This window comes from Tachypleus tridentatus, chromosome 2 (genome assembly GCF_004210375.1).
Source record: "Tachypleus tridentatus isolate NWPU-2018 chromosome 2, ASM421037v1, whole genome shotgun sequence".
Lineage (NCBI taxonomy): Eukaryota > Metazoa > Arthropoda > Merostomata > Xiphosura > Limulidae > Tachypleus > Tachypleus tridentatus.
In genome coordinates this window covers 104,575,918-104,603,534 of record NC_134826.1, presented here as the reverse complement: position 1 = coordinate 104,603,534, position 27,617 = coordinate 104,575,918, and the positions used below count along the sequence as shown (strand labels likewise).

General features: G+C 31.2%; 2 protein-coding genes across 7 annotated transcripts in view; one reads left to right on the top strand and one right to left on the bottom strand.

The window, feature by feature from the left end:
* Positions 1-9,912, top strand: part of LOC143244747 (organic cation transporter 1-like) — a 66,029-nt gene extending 56,117 nt beyond the window's left edge. For 4 of the 6 annotated variants that reach the window (XM_076489973.1, XM_076489972.1, XM_076489968.1 and 1 more), the window contains one exon: positions 6,729-7,583. In XM_076489973.1, coding sequence (XP_076346088.1) covers positions 6,729-7,004 — 276 coding nt within the window. In that variant the 3' untranslated portion in view covers positions 7,005-7,583. Of the gene's footprint in view, positions 1-4,317; positions 4,351-6,728; positions 7,584-9,316 lie in introns of those variants that run through there. The other 2 variants (XM_076489967.1, XM_076489970.1) reach the window with 2 other exon arrangements.
* Positions 9,913-21,798: 11,886 nt separating this feature from the next.
* LOC143244748 (uncharacterized) overlaps positions 21,799-27,617 on the bottom strand; it is a 54,013-nt gene continuing 48,194 nt past the window's right edge. Inside the window, exon 9 of the mRNA XM_076489974.1 lies at positions 21,799-23,032. Within this exon, the coding sequence (XP_076346089.1) occupies positions 22,875-23,032 (158 nt within the window). The 3' untranslated portion in view covers positions 21,799-22,874. The remainder of the gene's footprint in view (positions 23,033-27,617) is intronic.

Below are 27,617 nucleotides of genomic sequence, written 5' to 3'. Positions count from 1 at the left end.
AAATTCAAAATAAACAAACTTAATTAACAGAAGATGCTTACAAAAAAGGCTTAAATAAACAGATTTGTATTAAAATTTAATTTTCCGTGATGATTCTATTATCGATAAAACAAGAATTATTCACTGAAAACTGCTTTCAACTGTTTTTTTAGGTAATGAATGCAAAATATTTTATTGTTTTTATCAGTTTTTGACAGAATAAAGAATAATAGTTTCACAAATTAATTCAAATAATCAGTCAGATTTATGAAAATCAAAATCGTAAAAATTAAGTTAAAAGAGTTGGATTTTTTAATATAAAAGAACATTTTAGCTGCTTATAAGTTGAGGCGTGTAATGAAACTTGAGAATTCAACAAATGATTTAAACTATTTCATCATGTTGTGCACATCAACAACTTAACAATAAAAATATACTTATTAGGTCATGTAACTTAAAACACCTGTTTAATTAACTTAGCTAAATTATGTACACAAACAATTCACAACTTAATACAGAGAAATTTACTTTGTTATGGGCATTAATAGTTTGACAAGTCAAACTGTTACGAACATTATCAGTTTAGTATTTGAGTCAATATACTGGTGTTATAACAACGAACTTATATTGCTGAGTGACGAGTTGTAATATGAAAACTAACAAGTCAAAAAATTATTATGCGTAAATCGGGTTTTAATGTGTAAAACAACCTGCACCCACAAATTTAACATCTGAATCATTTTGCATAAGGAAACATGAATTTTTCTATCATACGTAAATTAGTAGCGTGACGAACTCACTATTACATATTTATTTTAATAACGATGTTTCTTTCAGTTAAGTATATATTTTGAAATGCATGTAACATATAATGTTACATCAGTATTCCGAAATTCTCATCTATTCACTAGAGTTGTAGAAGGTTTTCGAGTGTAAGAAACAATAATGTACTGTGAATAAGGTACTATGTATATATTTAAATACTAGTGACTGCTAGTATTGTTGCCAACTGACATTTCTAGAATCTCGCCTCACGTTTATAAATCGACAGGCCAAAAGACAGTATATATGTTGGTTTGTTAGAGTTTGTATGCTATAAACTTCGCAAGCTATTACTGTTATTAACGCTTGCTGATCGAGAAACTACAGATATTTAACCAAGAACTTTATAGATTTTGAATATTACAAACCGTTTAACTTCAGTGAATTGACATCGGACGTTAGTATTGTTACGAAGATATTGTGTAACTTTAAGAGTGTAAACTCACGTGTGATCAGCGAAGAGTTAGCTAGCTCCCTGTTAATTGAATTGTATCAATATTAATTCAGAATTAGTTCTTTCGTCGTGAACCATCGATAAAATATCAAGGAAGTTCCAGATAGGATAGAAGAATCAATATTATTTATGTTTGTAAAACTTTTGTGTATAAATTATTAGCTGTAATAACTGTAATTATAAATTGTAGTGTTGTTTATATATAAAAATCTATTTGAGTCAAGAACAAAAATTGTGTGTATCAATCTTGTTGGCAAGTATCATAAATTTTATACATCTCTAAATTTAACTAACTTCTAAATTAAAATTAAAATTTAACTTAATTCCAGACTATTTGAAATCTTAATACATAATATAATAAACTGAAAGCTCCCCCGAGATAAATTATAATACATAACAGCAGTTTAACATCTCGCTTTCGAGGAAGAGTCTATTTTGCGAGCATTATCAGTTTAAAACTGTTTTAAACGCTTTATCTCTCTTTACACTGAATAGCACGTGTTAGGTAAATATCGCTACCTGAATCCATAATATTATGTACTATGGCAGTTTTAATAAGTAAATCAAGAGCGTTTGAGCTGTTTGCTTGATGAACAGCTGAGCTGAGCCAAGTCGTATAAATCAATAATTTAACAACTTAGTTGAGATAATTCATCATCTTGCATTAAAAACAGTTTATAAGGTGAATAAAAACGCTTGTTTAAATCAGTAGTTTTTAAAGAATGAGATAAGTAATATTTGGCTGTGTTATATAGATCAACAGTTTGAGAACTAATTCAAAATATTCAAAATAATTATTTAATTTTATTTCAATTAATAATTTAACGTTTAAGATCGTCCTTAGTGCTAAATCTAGAGCTATGGGCTGTATTCTACTAATGAAAAGTTTAACACGCCAGTTAAACAAATTTCTAATATCAGAAAACTCGCATCTTATAAGATTTTGCAATTACAGCAGTTTAACACTGTATATGTATAATTGTCAGGATGTCACACTGTTGTATTTAGACATTTTCTAAAGTAGATCATTCAGTCTCATGTAAATAAATAGTTTAACAATGGAGTCAAGAGGATGAGGAATTTATAATATAATTTGGTCTCATTCTTGGGCTATATTGTGGAAATAAACATTATAACAAGTAAGTTGATAAGGACGTTTATTTCATCAACGGCTAAAAGAAAGTGTAACAACTCAGTTAAAAGTATTTGAACATATATTATACAGCGGTTCAACAACAGCGTTCATAGAATCAAGCAAGGCTATGTGCATTAACTCTTTAATTTCTAAGTTGAGAACAAATTTCTCATCTCAAGAAACTGACATCTTATACGATTCTAAGGCCATAGCAGTGATTTTTGTATGTAAATAATTGTCAGGATGTCATAAAGTTGCATTTAGACATTGCCTGAAACATTATGTGACATAAATCTCTATGTGTACACTTATAAGCTTCACATTACTGGACCGATTTTCAGGACTCTTAACATGGACACTTAAGGTTCTCGGAGAGCGACACAGAAGGGTCAATGTTCGGATGTGACCCTCTATATCCACTTCCTGTGTCTTTGTCATGCGTTGAATGTATACGTCAGATAGTATAAATTACTTTATATATTTCGCACTTAAATATCAGCATGAAATTACCATACCAGTTGACACCTTATGTAACTCTGAAGTTATTGTACACCAGTTAGTACTTTAAATAATTTTTAGAATACTACATCAAAGTGACTAGCACAATATATATTTCTTATGCGCCCGATAAAGCAGCTGTTCATTCAAAGCGCTAAAATATGTATTTAAGCTATTACTTTACATTGTCTTAAACAACCACAATCGGCACTGCACTATATTCACAAAAGCCAACATTACAAGATTTTTCTTGTGGCACACAATACTAAGTAGATGAAGGAAAATATTACTATCTACTAGCTAGAATAACATACATATTGTACCAACCATTATATTATTGTATCGTTTATACTTTATATTACATAGGTTGGAGAAAATATTTTGCAATTTTATATGTTGAGTCATGAAATTTAGAGAGAGGATGTTAATAAATATAGCACATGATTTCCTCTTAACTTGTGCAAGTAATTCTTCAACTAATCATTCCATTCAAACTTTCTATTCAACAACAGACTGTTAAAATTACAAGTTTAACACCAATTTCTGGGTTCCGTGGAAGGGACCATTTTGTGTGCATTATCAGTTTAAAACTGATAGTCGACCAGTTTAAGAATCGGTGTATAAGACAATTTAATTATAGTAACAAACATTATAATTCGATATATATGATTTTTCTTTAATTAGACCCTCAAAGTTTTGCTTTACATCTTCTTCAGAGGCGTTTCACTAAAATACAAACTGAAGCTGACTGTAAGAAGCCTCTATTGGTTTAAATAATAAATTATTTTTGATTCTGTACATTTCTACAGTGTGCGTTTGAATATGAAGTAAAGTTCATTGGTAAATGAATTATATCATTGAAATAATTAGCTTTTAACTGCACCAAACAAAAGTTTTGTCTAAGTTTCAGATTGAAATAACAAAATTTAATGTAACAGATTAAAATAATTATAAGTATAGGAGCCATCTTTTCTCCCCTTTCGTCTGTGATTATAACTGTTTGATAAGAAGAGTTTCTTTAGATTATCTGTCAGTGTACTAGGAGAACATGCAAGTTGGTAACTGCCATTGCAGACAAAATATCGATCTTTAGGCTACGATAATGCTCTTTAAGACAGCTGGCCGAAATTATAAGTTGTAGATGGTTAAAATTACGTATAATAATAATAATACTATATTTTTGACGACTTAAGCCACTGAGTCCATTAATTACTGATGTACAAAAATATGTATTGTTTCTACGTTTATTCATATACAGGATTTTTAAAATTCATACGTGTATTCCATTTTTTATTTCAATGTTAATTTCTTGGTAACATATCTAATTAACTCACAAAGCAATATTGGTTTTTACGTACCTATAACAGATTATATTTATGAGGAAAATGTATATTATAAAGTAGCTTTTCCTTAATTCATTTAATTACAGCAAACAAGAAGAAAATGATATTTATCTTCTGTAGCATTTAATTCATTCCAAAGACAGTAATTACACCATTTTTTAAAGGCATATATATTTGTATGCTGATGTCTTTCAGTTACGTGATGAAATTCGTATTTTTGTTTGTTTTTGAGCTGCAAATAGAAAATAATAATTACACATCTATGCATTTTACCTAATTCACTTTGTAAAACTCCATTAACCCTTTTTTGGTTTGTTCTTGCATACGATCTAATTTTACAGATTATGCCATTAAATACCTTCTCTTATAATGTTTTCAGTTAGTTTGTTTTAATAATGCATAAGAAATGGAATCAATTTCTTTGTAAAAGTCAATCTCCATTTAGTTTTAGTTCTCTCTGTAAAACAGTTTAAAACTAGATCATTTCCTGTATTTAACCTATTTTTGCACTCATGAATATCCTTTCCTGTACCCTGCCTGTTTATCGCATTGTTAAATACATGTGTGTTTCTTATAGTTTTCAATTTGAAGCTATCTAAACATTCAATAAAAATTTATGATGTACGTAGAAACATTTTTCCATTGCATTAAAAAGCAATATTTTCTTGTAGCGATTTGGACAGTTTATATCTGATTTTTTAATATCGGACACTTCATTGCTTTACCCCATTTCTCAACAAATTCACGTCTATTCAAAATTTGATTGAAAATTTTATATAGCTCTAGACTTGTATCAACTTTAAACGTATTTATTTTTAATGTTATAGCATCAATAACTGATGTCTTTTTATCTAGTAAATAATGTCATATACATCGAATTCTTTCTATTGCAAATGATTTATTTAAATTTTATGAATTTCAATAAAGTTTATCGTACTATCTATATTGGTTTATCTTATACTCCTGCCAGTCTCCAGGCTCGGCATGACCAGGTGGTTTGGGCGCTAGATTCGTAATTCAAAGGTCGCGGGATCGAATCCCCGTCACACCAAACATTCTCGCCCTTTCAGCCGTAGGAGCGTTATAATGTGATGGTCAATCTTACTATTTGTTGCTAAAAGAGTAGCCCAAGAGTTGTCTTGTTGATTGGTAATGATTACTAGTTGCCTTCCCTCTCGTCTTACACTGATAAATTAGAGACAGCTAGCGCAGATAACCTTCGTGTAGCTTTGCGCGAAATAAAAAACAAACAAATCTTCCAACCTCCAATATTTCATTTACCACTATTTCTATTATTGTCAACCCTTAATATCGATCGAATGTATTTAAGCCATTTATTTAGACTAATGTAACTGATCGGTACCTGTGATTTATTTCCAAGCTTTTTCATTGTTGAGTAGAATTCTTTTGTACCATAGGGTCAACATTAACTCACCACTTAGGCAAAATAAAATAATCTTAAGGGATGTGAGTAGCAGCAAGCTATCTGTTGTAGCTAAACAAGCTGTTTTGAAACAATCTATATAAATAGTGTACTTACGTATACCTGTCCAGAACTTTTTTGACAAATTTCTCTAAAATGCATCTCATATCTTTAGAATGGGTTTTGTCCAAACAGTCCAGATTGCATATTGATTTTTTAAGTTCTGAATCACTTTACCTGTCTTTTGCTTAGTAAAAATTGTCAATGGAACGCGTATTGTACAGAAGGATCAATGACGTTGTCATTCTGTAACTAATGGCTTCGATTTCAGCTTTAGTTTTTTATTTACGAAGTATTTCACACAAACAACACTTAATTCGTGTGTAATTTTCTTACAAAATTAATATTACACTAAACACAATGGCTATGGACTATCTCAACTTATTTAGGTCTAAAATACATATGCGCAGTTCGTTCGAAACCATATACTTATCATTTTTGAACACGTATTCAGACGTTCCTGCATAATCATCCCAGTTTAACTTCGCTATAACTTTACATTTACTTTACTTTGCAATAATTATGCTTCAGTTCGTGTCATAAGCTGCTGTAATCATTTTTTAGTTATTTTTTCTTTATTATGGATATTATTCTTAGTTTTTGTGAGTTTTTGTTTCAACTTATAAAAACGTGTCATACGATCAGTATCATGCTCTTACATTATTACAAATAGTATAACTTTAATTTAGTGTTTACTTTACGTGTAGTTTTATTAAATAGTTACATTTTGTTAGTTAGTTTGTGTGACCACGTAAAATGTTTTTCAAACAGACTAGGAATTATCGACCTTAAATGGTGCTCGTGAAAATGACAGAATAAAGAAAATTCAAGCAAAGAGAATAAGAAGTATTACAAATGTTTTTGTGGGTCACTGCTAGTTATATTTGATACATCGTGTAAGTTTTAGAATATTCTTACGATACCAATAACACATGATGCAATTTGTTCTTGGTTAAATAACTGCATTTGTTCTGGTCTTGTTTCAAATTGTCGAAAATTCTTTAATTCTTCTAGGGTAAGTATCAAGATGTTCTTCCCTACGTAATAATGGGGTTACTAGCTGCTGGTGGTGGAGCCACTGTGCTTTTCTTACCAGAAACATTTGGAGAAGATATTCCCCAAACTTTGGAAGAAGCAGAGCTATTGGGCGTGGAACAACAAATGGCATCGTGTAGCTGTTGGTCGCACAAAAACTGCGAGAACTCCAACAAGGAACGTTCGTCTCCTAAAAACAAAATAAGCATGAGCGATATTTACGAAGATTTTGTTGATGTTGCGTTTTCAGAATGAGATAATTAAGCAAAATAGAAAAGCGATAAACAAGAAATTTTATTTTAATGAGTTACTTCATCGAAACCGTATTCTGGAACAGTAATTAATATCTATGGACTTTACTATTTATTTCGACAAACTTATATAAAAAGTGCTATTATACTCATTGTAAAATGCTTCAGATTAAATTAGAACATAATATTTTTGTTAGAATGTTCCTGAATTTGTGACTAACAGTACAGTGAAAGAATTAAATTTCATGAATATGCAGGTTGTCACAGAAGTTTAGACCCTTAGGGAAAATAGACATCATATTCATAAAGGTCAACAATTTTCTAATGTCAGTTTTACGTATAACAGGAAAAAAAACCCAACAAACTCTGATGGTACTGTACAATAAGAATTGATACGTGTGTAACTGTCAACAGGCAAGCAGGTTGAATAATAAATAAATTAAGAAAAATTGTGTATATTTTCCTATGGGTCTAGGTTTCTGGGACACGATATACATCAATAAATCGGTTGCTTCTAACTTTTTTCCAAATGTATCATTCAACCGTTATAAATACGTCAACTCATACTACTGGTGATAAAGGAGTCATCCATTTTTAAACTGTGTCAGAGAAAAACAACAATTTTAAATTATTGGTAAAGAAAACGTTTTCTGGCTGGTTATAAACAAAAGACGACGAACTTCCTGTGTAATAGAAATACTGATTTATTTTGGTGGTGATAGAATCAAACACTTATGATTAGTGATCGAGAACTCCAGTGACTTTGGTGGTGACAAAGTTAAATGATATGATTGGTGATACAAGAAGACATTTTCTTTAATGCTACAGCCATGAGAAAAATTAGTGATGCAAGGAAATCGCCCTCTCCAGTGGCACAACGGAGTGTCTGCAAACTTACAATTCCAAACGACGGATTTCAATAGCCGTTTTGAGCTGAGCTCTATATGTAGTTTTGTACTTAACTACAAGCAAACAAAGAAACTACTTATTCTGGTAGTGATACAACGAACTGTTAAGGACTGGTTATACAGAAAGACTTTTTGCGAAGCTACATCTGATGAATAAAATTAATTATGCAAGTACACAACTTTGTTTGGCTGAGTTAAAGCCAACCACTTCGAAGTTGTCTGTTTCCGAAATGATATAGCCGGATAATTAAGATTATAAACTCGAGGAGGTGGATTATGCTAGTGATTAAACAAATCACTATTTATGATTATTGATACAAGGAGACAAACATTTTTGGTGTTAATACAGTGACCCGCTAATGATTGGTGATACAAAAAGACGATTCTCTTGTGGTAATTCAACCAACCGCTAACGACTGTATGGAAGTGACTTTTTTTAGTGGGAGCTAATTGCTAATGATTAGTGAGTGATTCAAGAGGATGAAATATTGTTGAAACAACGCAATACTAATTTTTAGAGATTAAAAAAAAATCTGTAGTGTGATGAAAATTTAATAAGAATACTTATTCTGTGGCGGAACAGCAAATTGTTTATGATAAGTAATTAAATGAAATGGTTTATCCTGGAAGTGAAACGGCCAATTGCTGATGGCTTGTTGTACTGAAAATATACATGTTTTTGCTGGTGATACACCTAATCACTTATTCTTGGCGATGCATTGAAAATAAATATATTGATAGTGAAACAGTTACATTCTTATAATTGTTGGTATATCTGTTTTACTGGTGATAAAATGAAACACCATATCTAGTATATTTTATCAAAGATGTGTCTTTTTTTATCTTTTATAATAAACAGAAACTTATATATTTATATGTATGTACTAGATAATTATAAATGACGCTGGCTATTATTTTGTCTCTACTCGCCCAATTCAAGATTAATAAAGATATTGCTATACCTTACGATTTAAAAAAAAAAATCTTTAGCTTATTGTTAGTGTAAAGGCAGTCTTAAGAATAAAATTTCATATTTAGTTTTTTTGGGGTCACTACTTTGTAATACGAAACAATCACCACATTAAATGTCAGCTTATCAATATATATGTATCAGAATATCTAACTTAATTTTTCACATTTTTTAGAAGATGTCAGGTCAATCTGGTAACATATAGTGTATTCATACACTTACTTTTAATAAATTCGCAATTTATGCTGTCTAAGTTATTAAATTTATGTATAGAAGATTTCTCCATATTAATCGTTTGTTTCTCGCAACAAGTTTTCAACTACTATACAACATCCCTCTTCAGCTTTGGAATTACATTAATTTAATACCACTACAAATACAAACATACCTTGTTTATAATATCAAAAGCATTTACTGAGTGTTCACATTTTGATATAGCCAAGAAGCGTAAAGAGAACTGAAGACGTTATACCTAAACGACTTGGAAGCATCACCACAGCGTTGGAGCTCACACTGTCACATCTATTCATGCACTGTTTGACAGCTGCACGTCTTAACAGTGTAGTTTACATTTCATAAGGCACTAACAAATGTGTTACATCTAAAACATACCATTCCTCCACGTGTGTTTTCTATTACCTATCTAGTTTACGAGGAAGCGTTTTCTTAGGACCAAGTTTTAACAGTTAAACTACTCAGAAATCCAAGGTGCTGCATCTGAATGGTCACTCTTTCAGACGTAGACACATGGACGGTTTTGCGAGTGTTCCTTGTATTCGTGGATTCTTACTCTTTTCATGATGCTGCACTTTGCTTACTAAGACTATGGTAAGACTTGTTTGTAGTTTTTTTTCTAGTTTGTTATGATGTTTCTTTAAGTTTATTTTTTTCTTTAGGATTGCATGAGCGTGTACTGTTAACAGTGGCGTGATGTAGGTAAGTTTAGACATAATAATGTTTAAACAGATAACACAGTACACAAAGAAACACAAAAGAGCTACACTTCTCGTATAATCGCAGTGGTGAAGTAATTCTTGATGGCGATAAACCCACTTGAAATAAAAATGTATCTCAAAACTGCTGGTAAGGGTATTAACACTTTTACTAATAAAGAAGAGAACAATGTTTGAACTTTCCAAGGTCATCTTCAGGTTAAGAAAGAAAGAGTTTGATTGTGACGAGAGTATAAACGGTAACCGTATTGTAAGGAGCATTGCAGGTGGATATTAGGTTAATTAGCATAGGTATTAAAGGTGTTCCTTTGTATTGGCTTAATTTTGGTTTTAGTTGCTGTATAAGTAGGGCTTCTTTGATTTTGCGTTTGTTTATATTTGTTTCCCTACTTAGTATCTGGGTATTTTCTATGGTTATTTTGTGTTTATTTAATTTGCAGTGTTCAAAAACGTGTGAAGGTGTTTTTTGTGTTGTTTGAATGTAGTTTCCATTTTTCTACTAATTAATAACCTGACATTCACCTGCAACGCCCCCTACAATCCGGTACCCGTTTATACTCTCGACACATTCAAACTCTTTCTTTCATTACCTGAAGATGAGTTCGGAAGGTCAAAACGTTATTCTCTCCTTATCAATAAAAGTGTTAATGCCCATACCAGCTATTCCGAAATACATTTTTATTTTAAGTAGGTTTCTCGTCGTCAAGAATTTCAAAATGTGGAGCACTAATACATTCAATTCCACTTGGAGTCAATAGTGGCTGTTATTTGATTTGCTGTTTTGCATGTTCAAAATCTTTTAACATAACGTACTTAGACTTATATGTAACAGGACGATTTTGTTGTTGAAGTTTGAAATTTGCGGTAACTATTACCATACTAAGTAATTAAGTGAATATAGAGTATTTAAATTGCTAACTCATTGACATTTCTATGTTCAACATTAAATATATGGTTTAATATTGTTAGAGTTTTCGATGACTGTATAAAATATACTTAATTATTTCTGCTCGGTAACAGATGTTATTTGATAGTTATTACATATTTGTTTATTAAGAATGCTTTTCTGTCTTTACTGATATAAGATAAATCATTCATGATTTTTGCACAGCTTCATTTGACCAAATAAAGAGGGTAACGAATTAAATAAGTAAGAATTAAATTACAGTTCTATATTAAAACCTTTTACAAGTTATTATCGTTCGAATTTAATTACTGAAATTACGAACTTCTTGAGAACCATGTTAGCCACAAGTAATAGTAAGTGTTCTGATGTTTAAGTTATTGTAGTAACCGTGATTTAAATGTAACCACTTTCAGATGTGTGTGTTTCTTCTAGCAAAACCATATCGGGCTATCTGCTGTGTCTTTCAATTTATTTAAAGATTTTGCTAGGACATGACCCTTAAGACCTCAAAAAGTAGGCTATGATGGCCTTGGCGAAGTCAAGAAAAATATTTTCTGTTGTAAATATACATTGTTCTGTTAAATGTTCAATATTTCCGTTTTTGATAAATACTCTCTTCTCGTTTTACAGATACATCTACACAACTCAGTAAATAAAGGTGATACCACTATAAAGTGTCACTACTAATTTCACCTTTTCATAGATACTAAAGAATGTATATTTTGAAGAATATTTTCATTATTTATGTCTACTTATCAGTAAATAAAAGCAGATCTTAGACATGTTCAAAGTAGTAGACAAGAATCATTTTTATTACTGCTTTCACCTGCGGATAGGCAACAAAAACCAGCAGTTGTTTTCTGTTTTACAATACTGGAAATTGATTTTTTATTATTGTTAAATTTTTATTGACAATGATCAAGTGGTTTCACTTCGTCAAGTAAAAAAATGCAAATCAACTCTTCAAAATTATTTCATAATTCAAATATTTATAGTGTTTTTAAATATTTCATGAAATCTTATAACTGATTAAAAAAATTATTGATTGATGTCGGAATTAGGAATGACAGAGAGACCATATCTTATTTTCTTTTTCTTTTGAAATTGAAAAAATTAAGATTAATCAAAGAGTCAACGCTCCTAGATAATTGAAATAGCATTCGTAATCTGAGGATCGAATTTTCTTTCGGTGATATTATTAAGATACATATGCTAAGACATTCTTAAAGACGCATGAATTTTACGCACTTCATAATATTTTTAACTGAGATTATACCTGGTGGATACACAATTTTGAAATATCAACTTTTAACTTAGACCAAATCTGTAAGCCAAGATTCATTTTCCAATTACCTACAGTTGTTTAAAATAACCATTTGGCAGAAGCAGTATTAACATTTTTATAACTAAATAGGTCTTTATAGAAAACTTTACTTTTGGTTGTTAATAGTTTCTCTTCAATTAAAGAAAAAATCCCTTACCCAAAAAACATATGCTTTACCAGTTGTTTCTATGTAGTTAAGTGCAAAGCTACACAATGGGTTATCTGTGTTCTTTCTACCCGCCATGTTGTAAGTCCACAGGCATACAGCTGTGCCACTGCCGGAATCTACACTACTGCCTAAAAATTTCGATAAGTCTTTATTTTATATGGTTAGCAGGAGTTCTTTATTACTTCTAGGATCAATAAAAGGTTAATAAAAATAAATGGAAGTGAAAAAATTAATATTTCATATCACAAAGCGAGACTTTAAAGAACGTGTTACATATTATTTGCATCATGATTTTACTTATTAAAAGATCGTCCATGTGTTTAATTAGAAGATGCTGCTTAGGTCAGAGTCTGTGTTGAGAAAGATAACCAGTTCTGTCCATTGTTTGCAACTATATCTTCTGATGAATTTTAAATAACAGAAACATTAATTTGGAACATGTTCAAATAGTCACTGAATATTTTGAATAATAAAGAAAATTTACTGCTTAAGTTCCGTCAGCTGTTCAAAAATATTTAGCATAAAATATAGGACATTTAGTACGGCGAAGAATTCATATATATCATTAGAAATTGACAAAGTTGCTTGAGCATTAAAATTGTTGTTTAAAGAAGTTGAAATTCATCAGGTTGCTCAGTTGGCCTCATTTTCGTACAAAATCTCGACCATTGTATCTTAGCTCCTCATCTTTAACTTACCTCTTCAGTATCCAACATATATTATAAATCTATCGAAACTTCTTGCTACATGCCATGTGTCATGTTTGGAATTTTTTCGCCTACTGTAATCCCTATTTGTCTACGGAGATGTACACTTAGATAATGTAGATTTTGTCAATGTCAGTTTTCGAATGAAGAAACATATTGTATTTGGGGGCGTGGTTTGAAGAAAATTCTCAGTTGAAGTTAAATTTAGTATTTATGCAACAGTTTAATAAACTGTTTGTTTTAAAAGAATGGTATGATATAATACCATTAATTAATGTCAATAGGCATGTATTTATAATTTAGTGATGACCACTTTAGTAAATCTACTATAAATAACAACATAAATTTTTGTACAGTCATTAACACTTTAACTAGAACATCCAGATTCAAAGTTTCTATGTAATGATAAATTAATTAATAACTGAATGTCTATATGACTAAAAGGAACAGTACTAAAACAGGCTTTATTTAACAAAAGCTAAATTAATTTTCAAACTAGAGAAAATTTATTCAGTAAGATGATTATTTTCAATCATAAGCTCCAAATTTTAGTGAATTCAGTTTTAATGATTAAGCTATTTACATAAGTCAAACAAGGTATAAATAAACAGAACGTTTTGACACAGTAATTTGTTTAGCATTACTAAAAAGTTGAGCGTTTTATTAAAAACAAAAACATAAGTGATTTTATCAAAAAAAGGTCAGTTACAAGGAAGATTACCTTATGACTATCTGTGAAATAGCTTCACTTGTTACTAGAAATTCTGATAAAAATTATCAACGTCTGCCTCTCTAATATTTTTAAATATTGACATTCAGTAATCAAACTATTGAAATTTCAATCAATTTAAACACTTTTTTGAATTATTCGCCAAATGTGTACCCAATGGTTGCCTTTTTGATTGGATAGTTGGTCTACAGTATTCAAAAGTAATAATTGAGAACATCTCAGTGTTCTTGACACAGTTATGGAATGACTATTAATGCTCATACATAATGCACAGGGTAACTCAATGCTCATAAAAACTGTTTGTTTGTTTATTTTTAATTTTGCGCGAAGGTACATTAGGGCTATTTGCCCTAGAGGTTCCTAATTTAGCAGTGTAAAACTAGAGGGAAGAAAAGCTAGTTATCACCACCCATCGCCAAGTCTTGGGCTACTATTTTACCGACAAATAGAGGAATTGGCCGTAACTTTATAACGCCCCCACGGCTGAAAGGGTAAGTATGTTTGGTGCGGCAGGGTTTTGAACCCGTGACCCTCACAGATTACGAATCGAACGCCCTAACGACCTGGCCATGCCGGGCCTCGGAATCTAAACTGTGCTGATGAGATTCACTGTAAGATGCCCTCACGAAAGCTGAGACTTATTTTAATCAGATTTTATGATCGGCTCAGCATGGCCAGGTGGTTAAGGCACTCGACTTCTAATCCAGGGGTCGTGGGTTCGAATTCCCGTCATACCAAACATGTTCGCCCTTTCAGCTGTGTGAGCGTTATAAGTGACAGTCAATCCCACTGTTAGTTGGTATAAGAGTTGATAGTGATAACTAGCTGCCTTTCCTCTAGTCTTACACTGCTAAAATAGGGACGGCTAGCGCAAATAACCCTAGAGTAGCTTTGCCCGAAATTCAAAACAAGCCAGTTCTACAGCCACTAGATAATGGAATGTATAAAATCAAAATACAGAAAATTGATGCTTCAGCATATTATTGCACACATGGACGACTGTAAGAGAGCATCTGAAATGACCGTAAAAATTGACGTGTTAGATGCAATTGCATTTTTAAATCATTCAATCAAATGCGTAAAAGATGAATGCGTAATAAAGTGCTTTCGAAACTGTGGATTTATTCTTGGTAATGGCGAAGATTGTGAAGAAGTTGTTTGTTATGATTGTTCTAGTGAAATCCAAACTAAGAAGATTGATGCAGTTGATTCTGTGAACGCGGAAAGTTTTGTGAACGTTGACAAGAATGTTTTAACAGAAACTGATGAAAGTGATTTAAAATTTATAATAGAATTGCAAGATGTAACAGTGTGAGAGATTCAGAAGATGAAGAAAATGAAAAGATAGTGAAGAAATATAAACTCTTACTTATATATAAGTGTTAAGTTATATTAACGCTATCAAATTGTATGCAAAAATGAAGGGGGAAAACGAACTTCATGAAAAGGCTGTAGAATTGTCGTTCTCTTTTAATCGCATGAGAAAACCTATTAAAAAACGAAACAGTTGAAAATAGACACTTTCTTCAAATAAATTTGATTAAGATTTTTGGTACTTTTGTATATTTTGAATGTCTGTTTTTGTTCTTATTCTAATAAATAAAGCACAAACAGTATAATAACTTTATTCACAAACGTCTTACTTTCCTTAAGTCAAGCGAGTATAACGTTCCAATTCCACTCAAAAATTATATATAATTAAGGAAATGCTTATTCATTATGTCTACGCCGGAAAACCTACCTAAATCAGAAATTTTACTCGGTCCCGTGTGATTCCGCTTTAGAGAGATTTTACTGTATTTCCAACTTGAAATAATTTACAATATCTAAAACCGAAAATAGAGTGGTGAATTATTTACATTCTCCACTTGCATCAAAATATGTATTTATATGGGTACAACACACAAGAAGTATGTACGTATCTCACAACTGTATACTAAATAAGGAGTTACTTATTTTACAACCAAAATATAAACTTATATTTTACAAGCGGGCACTATTAATTTTTCAAACATTCAGCAAAACATATTTATATTGTAACAGACTGATACATTTATTTGAATATCTACGTTTGTTTCAGTTTAATATATGTAACGTATATTATTAAATGCGTATTTGGCAAGTCCCGTCTATTTTCTAAATTTGTAGAAGATTCACAAGAGTAAAAATCAACAATATATAAGTTGATGTACATATATATATATAAAGCACTAGCGTAACTTCGAATACTGTTGGGTCAGGTGAACTTTCACGAAATTTATCTATAGTTTATAAATATACATACCAAAAGACAGCAGATTCTTGTTTAGTTGTTACAGTCAATATAGTGTGAGCCTCGGAACCCATAATTGTGATAAACGATTATTAATCAGAAAACTAGATTTCGAACATTACGAACCGTTCAACTTCAGAGAATTAACTTCCGACTTTATTATCTCTACGAAGGGCCCAGCATGTCTAGGTGGTCAAAGAACTTGACTCGTAATTTGAGAGTCGGGGGTTCAAATCATCGTCACACCAAACATGCTCACCCTTTCAGCCGTGGGACGTTATACAGTTACGATCAATCCCATTATTCGTTGGTAAAATAGTAACCCAAGAGTTGGCGGTAGGTGGTGATGACTAGCTGCCTTCCCTTTAGTTTTACAAAACAAACCAAACCAATTTCGACAAGCATGTTAGTTATTGTCGTCGGTGGAAAAATTACGTGTGTTTCACGCCGTCGAGAGAAGTGCTCCTGCGTATCAACACAAAATTAACTCGCTCTTCGTGAACGTCGATAAATTCTCGACCAGATAGAAGATTCAGTACTGTTTGTAAGTTTGAAAAACTCTTGTATATAAACCATTACTTGAAAGAATCGTTATTATAAATTATATTGTTCTTTGCATAGTAAAATATATTTGTGTTAAGAAAGAAAATTGTGTGTATCAATCTCGTTAGCAAGTATCATAAATGTAATACCTAGCTACATAATAAACTTCCAAATTCAAATTTCCGGTTATTTAAAATCATAATACTTAATGATATACTGTTTATATTCTCAACCTGCAGGGCAGTATATCTTTTGTCAACATAATTACAATGTCATAAAATATAACGCTGAGTGATAACTATTTGTATTTTTAAACTGTAACAAAATATATCCTTACATGAAAACGTATGCAATCTTGCAAAATAACATAAATATCGAGTTATGTAGTCCCATTTGAAATGCTTAGGAAAGCTTACAGTTACAATATTATACAAATTATTAATAATCACTTTATCATTAATTATTAAATCATATTTTATAAGTTACACTAACATATTTTATGTTGAAAACTTGCCATTTTTGAAAATGAACCTTGAGAGCTGTGACATTTGCTTACATTTTACAGTAATCAAAATAAAATATATTATTATACTGATATAAATCATCAGTTTCACAGTTGATCATTGTATAGTAAAATATTTACTGGAATGTCATTACCTGTTCCAGAAGTTATCGTGACGAAGTTAGAACTTAACACTGAAAACTGAATGATGAGTTATTAGCATGCAATTTATCGGCTTACAACAAAAGATCTCGTTATGTTCAAAAGCTCAATTATGATTTTTTTACTTTTCATAATTCAATGAAATGATTATTGTGATGGAAAGGACTTTTTATATCCTACATCCTAATATTAAATGGTGTTTTTTATTTCAATTTAAGGGGACAATATTTTCTTGTACTGACAAAACATACTATATATTACAATGAAATACTGAATATCACAATGTATTTATTCTCTTCAAAAGCGTTTACAACCGACCATATTTACAGTTTTAACATACAACAAGGGTCATTACAGTGATGAGTTACCATACCTTTCAGCTGAAGAGTATGTTTGTGTTTTTGGATAACAAAGCCACAAAGGGCTATCTGCTCAGCCCATTGAGGGGAATCGAACCCCTGATTTTAGCGTTGTAAATCCGGAGACATACCGCTGTACTAGCTGGAGGTATTCAGGTGAAAACTTAACATTGAATCATTTAGTCACGTCAACATAGAAGTAAGAGATGTCCTACTATTGATAAAATTTATCAGATATTAAATTATTTGGCTTGACATTCGAAGCGTTTTTTAGCGATGTAAGTCCGCAGACATACCACTGAGCCACTGGGGGGGGGCGAGTAAGACGGAAAAAATGTTTTTCATTAAATATTAATTTCTTATTTAATTTATAATTTCTTTAAATATTGATAAATTCTTGTTTAATTAATAATTTGTTTAAATATTAATAAATTATCAGACATTTTGTTACAGTAAGTATTGGTTAAATATATTTTGTTCTTTTTTCTGCCATCATTATTTTTGCAGTTAAATTAGATTTATGATTTGTAGAAATATATTTGTCTTTTAAGTGCAAAATTCTGCCTTTTAAATAATTCTCATGAAAAAACGTGAGCTCCTCTCTTTCCTAATATTAAACTTTAGGGAAAATTTACTTAATACTCTCATTTAAAAAAAGCTAGTAAATATGCACGTAATTTTACAATGAATTTAGGATTAGAGCTAGGGTCAAATTATTCGTCAATACAACCCAATGGATATTAGAAATGCAAACAAAACAGCTTTGTTTTTCAGAGCTATTCCCAATAAAACGTGCAGATTAAAAAAGAAATGTGTTCCGGAGGTCGTTATTCGAAAAAATGATTGACTGTATATTTGGTCACATTTGCTGATGGAAAACTAGAGAAACCATGGGTAACTGGTAAAAGTGAAAATCAGCGCTGTTTCAAAAATTTAAGGAAGAATAAACTTTCTGTGGAATGGAAAGCGAATAATAAAGCGTGTATGACAAGTAATATATTCGAGGAATTGTTGAACAAATTAAACAAAAGAATGGAACAAGAAAACAGGAATATTATACTTTTCCCAGGTAATGCAACTTGTCACCTAAATGTTCGACTTTCAAATGTTCGTTTAGTCTTTCTACCTCCATGTACAACGTCAGTTCTACACGGCTCGCCATTGCCAGGTGATTAAGGCACTCGACTCGTAATCCCAGTGGTGGGTAGAGAACAGATAGCCAATTGTGTAGTTTTGTGCTTAATTTAAAACAACCGTCTTACTCAAATTCTAATCCTACTTGTTGATAGACGAAGTAGAAGAAAGATAGTTTTCCGTCCGCGTTACACAGGTTCCGCCATATAGAGGGCCTTTTATAAGAGACATAATGCTGCAAAATCTTGATATTTCCGACTTGTTCAGATTTCTGCCATATGCAGTTTCCGGTTTAGACAGGTTTTACTGTATAAATGTGAACCAATGAGATTATATTATAGAAGATGAATATATAATATTGTTAGTAAAATATTTACCAGTAAACGTTCTGGTTTAAGGTATGTAAGGTTTTAAAATAAAAGTACCATTTTTTTTTTTTTTTGTTTGCAGGTTGAAACATGAAATTACATAATTGCTGGTACAAAGTTTGCAGGTTGTAAGGAGTGAAGTTTACAGCACTCAGTGTATGGTTGTAAGACCATGTCAACTGCAATACTATATTTATATTTACTGTTATTTTTTTCATAATTAACTTTATCCCTAGAAAGGAATTTGTTCCAAAATTTTTAAAACTTGATAAAAGTTAGATCATTTTTATTTCTTAAATTAGTTCTGTATTTGTTATTAAGTATAATAATCTAAGCGGTTATTTTCTTATATATTCGTCGCTAAAACGCATCGAAAACTATAATACGTTTAAAAATTTTGTTTTTATTACAGAATTATTTTAGAAGTAAATAAAAATTTTGTTTACGGATAAAATAAGCAATATATTTTAAAAACCTTTTTTAGTTTTCAGAAAAAAACTACTTTTCGCTAGTTGGATATCTGACGATGAATGCCAGGTAGACCCAGTGAAACGAAGTGTTTTTTATAAAGAAGTTTTTAAAATACTTTACTTGTTTTATCAGTGAATAAAATTTTACTTTTCAAACTACAAGTTTTTCTTTATTTTAATGTTAGAAATAGTTATGATGTTGGTACACTTTTAAGATTTTATGAATTGTTTTCCTGTTCTATGTCGGTAAATTATATAGATTACAAAATATGATTGATTCTGTAAGATGCTAATTTTGGGAAAGTATATTTTTCTTTAGAATAATAAAATAAAATTACAGATACTCTCTAAGATAAACTTCTCAACTCACAGTGGAAAACTTTTATCATACTGTAGAAGTGAATAAAATTGTTGAATGTAGAATCATTGTATAAATTATTCCATCTTCTCTTCATATCACTTCAGTAATATATATGGTTCTCTTTCAAACCTTTTATCGGTTTCAAAGTGTCTGAGACTTTCATTCATTTGCTATACTATCTAAGTAGTGAATTTGTTTCACATTTCACAGTATCACAGCAACAGTGACAAAACCTTTCTTTTTACAGATGCAAATTCATAATAGTGATCGTAAAGTCAATTATTATTAGAAGATATCACAGGTCCTTTAATTTTACTATTTTCGTAATAGTGTTGCTGGAAAGAATGTACTTTAATAAAATCTTAAAACAACGTTCTTTTAACTCCACAATCATTTATAAAATGTGTTTAAAGCACTGAATAACAACAAAACTGCTATTATAAGCATTAATATTTTCACATAAATAAGTTAGCTTTATAAAGAGACGGGAATATAATATTTTCGAACAACTTGTAACTATTGTACTAGTTTTTATTGGTATACGCGTTCTATATATATCGACACAACTTTGCGTTCATAGAGTTTAACATCGCTTTTGCTGTTAAATCTGATGTTCTCTACTAAAGTACTTGTTTCTGTTGTTTATAATATTGTACTGACTCTGTCACAATACGACTAAAAGCTCGTGAGAAAGAACATGTAAGTATGAGGGGATGAATAGAATAGCATTGTTCATTCAAATTATTTTAAGATATAACAAAACGCAATGACATAAGTATCCTCCGTATAAAATAGTTTGTTTATAAATAGACTGAGCGATAGATTACCATCTACTCAGTTGTGCTATGGACTTACTTCAAGGAAACATCCCTAAGAAATGTTTACACTTAATATTTATATCGCGTATTATAGGGAATGTTTGAGAGAAATACCGAGATGGCTACCTACTTCCTTTTCCAAAAGTGTAAAAGAAAGTTATGCCTGCTCTGAAAGGTTTGAGCATGTTTTGTTAAAGTTACGAAGACACTTAAAATTGTAGATTTCACTGCATTCTTGCATAACACTCACTTGTGAATAGCCTCAATAAAAACTTAAACATTCTTAGGTGCTGTGAGAATATGTAAATTGACTGTTATGTCAACGATTGAAACTTAAAAACAATCATAGAACTTTAACATACCTATTTTGAGATTTACAATAAGAGCAGTTCTGTATACTAGGATATTCATAGCTCTTAATATATGAAAGAAAAACCGGTTGTCTCTCTTATCTGTATGTAAAACTGCGTTTTCTCAGATCTATCCCTTACAATAGCACTTAAATTCAGTAATAACTCCTTACGATACATTCTTAGATGTGTGTAATTATGACGTACAGGAAAAACCTGTATTAGTTTTTAAAGATAGCGCGAAATTCAATCAGATGCGTGCGCTAACCTAATTTAGCAGATTTCCCCTTATTTATGGAGTCTAATAGCGGTATTTTACAAAAAGAGAAAAGCATCCAATTCATCTAAGACACCATGGTTGTACTATGAATATAATAATATATACGGGGTTGTGTTATAAGTCTCTGACATTCCCATGTTGTCATGCATGAGTTTAATCAGCAACAGTACATGATGGCACAATTAATTAGTCTGAAGAATCATAACTTTATGGTTCATAATAATTCTTTAAAACAACATCTAACTTGCCTTTGAACATATTAATTTAACAGTTAAATTTTGCGAGTAACATTTTGTTCAGTAAAATACATGAGTTTCAACATTTTTATGGTAGAACGAAAGAGTGCACTGCACATATAATAACACTATCGTTTTGTGTTTTATGCGATACTTAACGGCGGGGATATGTTTAAAAAAGTGGATGCAATATTTTATATTCTCGCTTAAAAATGCATAGAAATAGAACTCACAAGTTAGTCTTGGATATCAATTATAGTTTCGATTGAAATTGCTAAGTATATTAAAACAATTTATTCCTAAGTTACAAACATGAACCATATAATCTGAAAAAATACTTTGAAAAGCTATTATTTTAATGCTAATTCAATAACAACCACAATTAACCTATAACAAAATATAAATCATTAATATAAATGTTTAATTAAAACAAGTAATCCTTTTAGCAAAACAAACATATAATAATTGTCTGTTGGCTACACCATATTGACAAAACCCGTCACCGAGAGTATCTAAATCCATCACCTCAAATTACAAAAATATTCTAACTATAATTAAAAATAGACTCTAAGGATTAAAGGAGCCATCCTTTATTTTTATGCAGTTAATCTTTGAAACTGCACTCTTCGCCATCTGGTGATTTGGCACTTTATAATAATAAAAATCCATAAATATAATGTACTATTTGTGGCTTATATCAGCGTAATTCATATATATAATTTTACTTTAGTGGTAAATATAAAAATACAGAGGAATTCCTAAAAAAAATGAGATACGGTGTTTAAGTGAGAATCAAATATACATGTTAGAAATTACTTCATAAGTTTGGATATTTATACACAGCTATTTCCTGACGGGTCGTTAATGCTACTAAGAATAATTGTTAATCTCAACTGAAACTAGAAAAGACAAACTTAACCAAACTATAAACATCATTATGTAATTTTTAATGAATGTAACACACACACATTCACATTTAAAAATACTATTTTCTAAACCAATTTTTAGATTTACAAAAGCCAGACTACGTTGATGTCTATAAAATCTTTTGAAGAGATGTGTCAAAAGATTTTTACGTTCAGCAGTGGCTTAAGTGCAGTTTCTAATACAACGCCAAATAAACAAAATAAAAATAAAAATATAGGTGACTGGCACCTTTTTTTATTTCAAATAAATGTTTAAAATTAATATTTCTTTCTTGCATGATAGACAGGAGTAAAGACGGTGAGACGCATATTAACCTTATATGCAGGAGAGAAAGCATTTCTTGAACCCTCGTCCCTTTCATGTGTAGATATTTTCCATGATTTTAATTTTTCTTCACAGAATAGAAATAAAGATAACGTGAACTTTAGCAAATAAACCTACTAGCCAAGAGCGAAACAAGATAGAGAAGAATTAACTGTGGACAAATGGTGGCAGCACCTCCAGTTTTGTCTTCGGTATAGGGCAAGTAGTTTATTTTAGTTAAGCTTGAAACGTCATCATCATAGTGAGCTGCAAGATTTCCTACAACAAAACCAAAATATGTATTATTGCTTTTATACTAGTAATTAAGTATTTTGAAAGTCATATCTTAGTTTAAAGAACAATCACCATAAATGATTTAAACAATAATTAATTAAGCAAAGAGTTTATAGCAAAATTGTTTTTAATTAATATATATGTATATTAATATAAGTTGTTCAAAACAGAAATTGTTTGCTTAATGTATAAATAAATACACACACACATATATATACGCGTTGTTGGTAAGAGAAGTAGTTGTCATAATACATATACTAATGTTTATTGTTAGTACTAACATAATTTGAGCTAGGGTAAAGTATTGGAACTAATGCGCAGGTAATACGCATGCAGAAGTCATAAATACCAAGTAACTGAAACGATAAGGTCAATATATCTTTAGTAAATTACTTTATTATTAATAAAATCCCCCGAAAAAGCAGATAAATGAGCTTTCAAAACATCAGGAAACCTTATTTTGATGCTGCTATGTGTTTGTCAATGCATGATTGCTTATTATTGCTACAAATGTTCTATGTTACTAATCACAACTCATCCAAGTTGTTTGGTTACAGTTGTAGGTAAAAATACTGCATTATTATAATAATATAATGACGTAATTTAAAAACATTCGTTATATTCAATGTTACATATCTTTCATAAGTAACCATATTATATCTTTTTCTTATTGATAGACGATTTTTAATATACTATTTTATAACTGTAATATTTTACTTCAATAACAAATATAAGTAGGCCCATGTATTCTTTTACCATAAGGAATCCTAGTGATATAAAGAAATATACATCAACTGGTACACCGAAGGAGAAGTATTAAACTGATATTTATATATTTAATTCGTATAAAATCTTAATCTGGTGTATATGTGTTTTACATGTGATGTCCATCGAAATTTAGAATCTATGACAATTCTAAAATATTTAAACTTCCTTAAGTTAATTGCATTTTCAGAAATACATTTAGTCAAACAAAAACCAATACGAGCAACCAAACGAGGACGATTTGGAACTATACTCTACAGAGTATGAATTCACATTTATTTAGTTAAATGGACATGATTTAAGTTAAATCTTTGCTTATTATATACTGATAAGGTAGGATTATAATCACTTACTACTAAGGCAATATCACTTTAAAGGAATATCATTCATATCAGTAAGAGTAGACGTCCTAAAATAGAACCTTGTGGTACACCAGATGTGACTTTTTATAATTACTATAAATATTTCATATTTTTGTACAAATTAATTTGTCTTTAACATAATTCTAAAACCATTATAACATCTCAACACTTATTTCTACATTTTGGAATTTATAAATTAGCACGTTGTAGTCTACAGTATCAAAGGCCTTATACAAGTACATAATTAACACACAATTAACAACCTTGCCTTTTTTCCAAAGACGCGTTAACCTCTTCTGAAAAAACCTTCAATAGTGTATTTTTACACAATTCTATCGAGATGTCTTTCCACACGTTTCTTTATCGACAGTAAAATAACAATTGTTTAATAATTTGAAAACATATTTTTCAACCAATTTTATAGATAGGCATTACCACAGATATTTTTTAATTGATATGGTATAATTGATGGTTCATAAATTATATTAAACAGTTTAAAAAGCGTATTAAAGAGAGGATTGTTGAACTATTTTCTATGACTTAAAAGTATTTTATCAATATAGGGAGTATCTTTAATGTATATTTTTGCTGATACTTTTTACTAATTAGTGATGTCATCACTAATTATATTTGGAAGAAGAAAAGAAAATCACTGTTTGAAAATAATTACTACTACCAATGTATAGACGATTGTTTGAAAACATAGTCTTGGCCGAAATGTTTGCTTATTTTGTAACAAGTAAGACAATTATTTTAAAGATGCAATAGAAATACACTTAGATCTGTCAAACGGAGAAAAGCAAGTTATATTAAATATCTACATATGTAATTTGTGTAATGAGACAGGTTTTATGGATATCATGAACGATGTATTAGAACATCAGCAATATTATGAAACACCTATAGAAAGATGTGTAAATCATCTCTTACAATAAATCCTCACTAAAACATATATAATGATAAAACATTACAACATAAAATTATTGTAAATAGTGTCTGTAACCTTATATCTGTTCATATTAAACACTTACTACTTGGTTGGTTCTCCTTGTATTCAAATAATTTCTGCAAGGTGAAATGGTATGCTGCCAATGGGGTTAATGATGTAATCCACTGTAGTTTCATTCTAACTTGTCCCTAGAGGGAGCCTGCAACTCAGCTCAACTGGCTGGTTTAATGTCGTTGTTAGCAATCGTCTGTCAATGTTCTGCCCAATAATTTTCAATGGGCTTAATATTTAGAGAATTTGCTGGACACAGCAATATTTTAACAACCTCCTGGTCTAGACATTCCTGTAGACCACGTGCACTTGTCATTCTGGAACACAATGGTACTGCCAAATGACATAAGTATTGTCTCCTTGTGATATCTGTTGGAGGTGCCTTTGACGTTTCCCTTGAGGATATGAAGATACGTTTTCCACCATAAGGAGTATCTGCTCAAATATGTAATGCACCACTTTTGTGTTTTCTTAGTGTCTTTATAAACAAGACACTGGCGAAATATCATAACTGTAAGTTGGTATACTATCATGCCAAAGCAATAGAATAATGTCAGTGAATTCTGAACAATATAAGTTTGCAAATTGCCTCTCTTGAAAAATAACTTTTGTTTTGTTAGTTCCCTTTTCATTGTTCTTCTAAATATCCTAGAATACCATTCCTTTTATATGGTGAAGTAAGACTTATTTCGACTTTGACGTGGTAACCTGATAAAACATGATCATTTTGTGTAGTAGTTTTTCGGTGTCTACCATTAAATATTTCTAGTACAAAATAGATGTGTGAGTGTATTTTCGTCGAGGAAATGCTCAAAACAACCTATACAGCGAGAATAACAATCATAAGTTTGTCTGATGTAACAAAAGTTTTACTTTTTATTATTCCTGGGCAGAAAGTGTTATTTTCCAATTGCTTATGCCTAAAGTAAATGTAAAAGACCTATTTTTCTCTTCAAATCTTGCTTTTGTGACCTGGGTAATGAAATTTTCAAATTTACCCATTTTCCAGAACGTTCTAGGTAGATTCAATGTTGAGTAGCTGATAGAGAATTTTCTCGAACTTATAAAAAATTTTAAGAACGTTCTAGAATGTTGTAGAACTTACAAGAATTTTCTAGAATGTTGTAGAACTTCACTCGTCAAGATGGGTTCTGCTTCTGCCACAGTGTATCCGGTCTGCGTGAGGCAATTGGAATTGCCTGTAACCCGAACGAGTGGCGCCTCTTTATTGATAGCTCATCCGGAAACCTCAAAGCTGTGTTTGTCCGTAACGGGAATAAGTATCCGTCTCTTCCCCTGGCTAATTCGGTGCACCTCAAAGAGGACCACAACAGCGTCAAGTTTTACTAGAAGCCTTGAAGTATGAGAAGTATGGCTGGGGGGTTATCGGATACTTCAAAATGGTGGCATTCCTGATGGGTCTCCAAAGAAGCTTTACCAAGTTTCCCTGTTAGCTTTGCCTCTGGGACAACAGAGACATAGCGCACTACAACAGGAAGCATTGTGGGAAGGCACAATGTTAAGTGTGAGCTGCTAGTGAATCTCCAGAAGGTGTTGTTCCCATCATTGCACATAAAATTGCATCTTATAAAACAGTTTGTCACAGCTTTTGATAAGGAGTCTGCAGCCTTCAAGTACCTTCGAGACTTTTCCCTAAGCTGTCTGAGGCAAAGGTCAAAGCTGGCATCTTCGTTGGACCATAAATAAAGAAGATCCTGGAGTGCGTAAAATTGCTCAAGAAGCTCAGTAGGAAGGAAAAAAAAAAGCTTAGGGCAGCTTTGTCGCAGTGGTTCGGGTCTTCTTGGGCAATCACAAGGTCTGGAGAAGAACTACTGCAAAATGGACTGCAGGATGTCCCTGAAAGTCTATATCCTTGACACTCATCTTGATCAATTCAGGAGAACATTGGAGCATACTCAGAGGAGCAAGGCAAGCGCTTCCACCAAGATATAGTGGACTTTGAACGCCGCTACCAAGGAGCGTATAACGAAAACATGATGGGAGACTATATCTTGGGGCTGATACGTGAAAGTGATTTACATTACAGCCGCAAGTCTCGAAAAACTACTCACTTCTAAACGTTTTGTTCACTTTTGTATAGTCCCCCGCTAGTACAGCGGTATGTCTCCGGATTTACAACGCTAAAATCAGGCGTTCGATTCCCCTCGGTGGGCTGAGCAGATAGCCCTTTGTGGCTTTGCTATACGAAAAACACACACACACACACACTTTAGTATACAGACCTTATTTAAATGTGCACATTTTTCCTTTTTACATAGAAAATCGGGTAATTTCTAAATTTCATTATCCAGGTCACAAAAGCAAAGTTTGAAGGAATAATGGCCACTTTCTGTACTTTTACAAAATAAGCAATTAAAAAATAACACATACTATCCAGGAACAAAATTTGTGTTACATAGTGTAATACACTACCTTTTTTCAT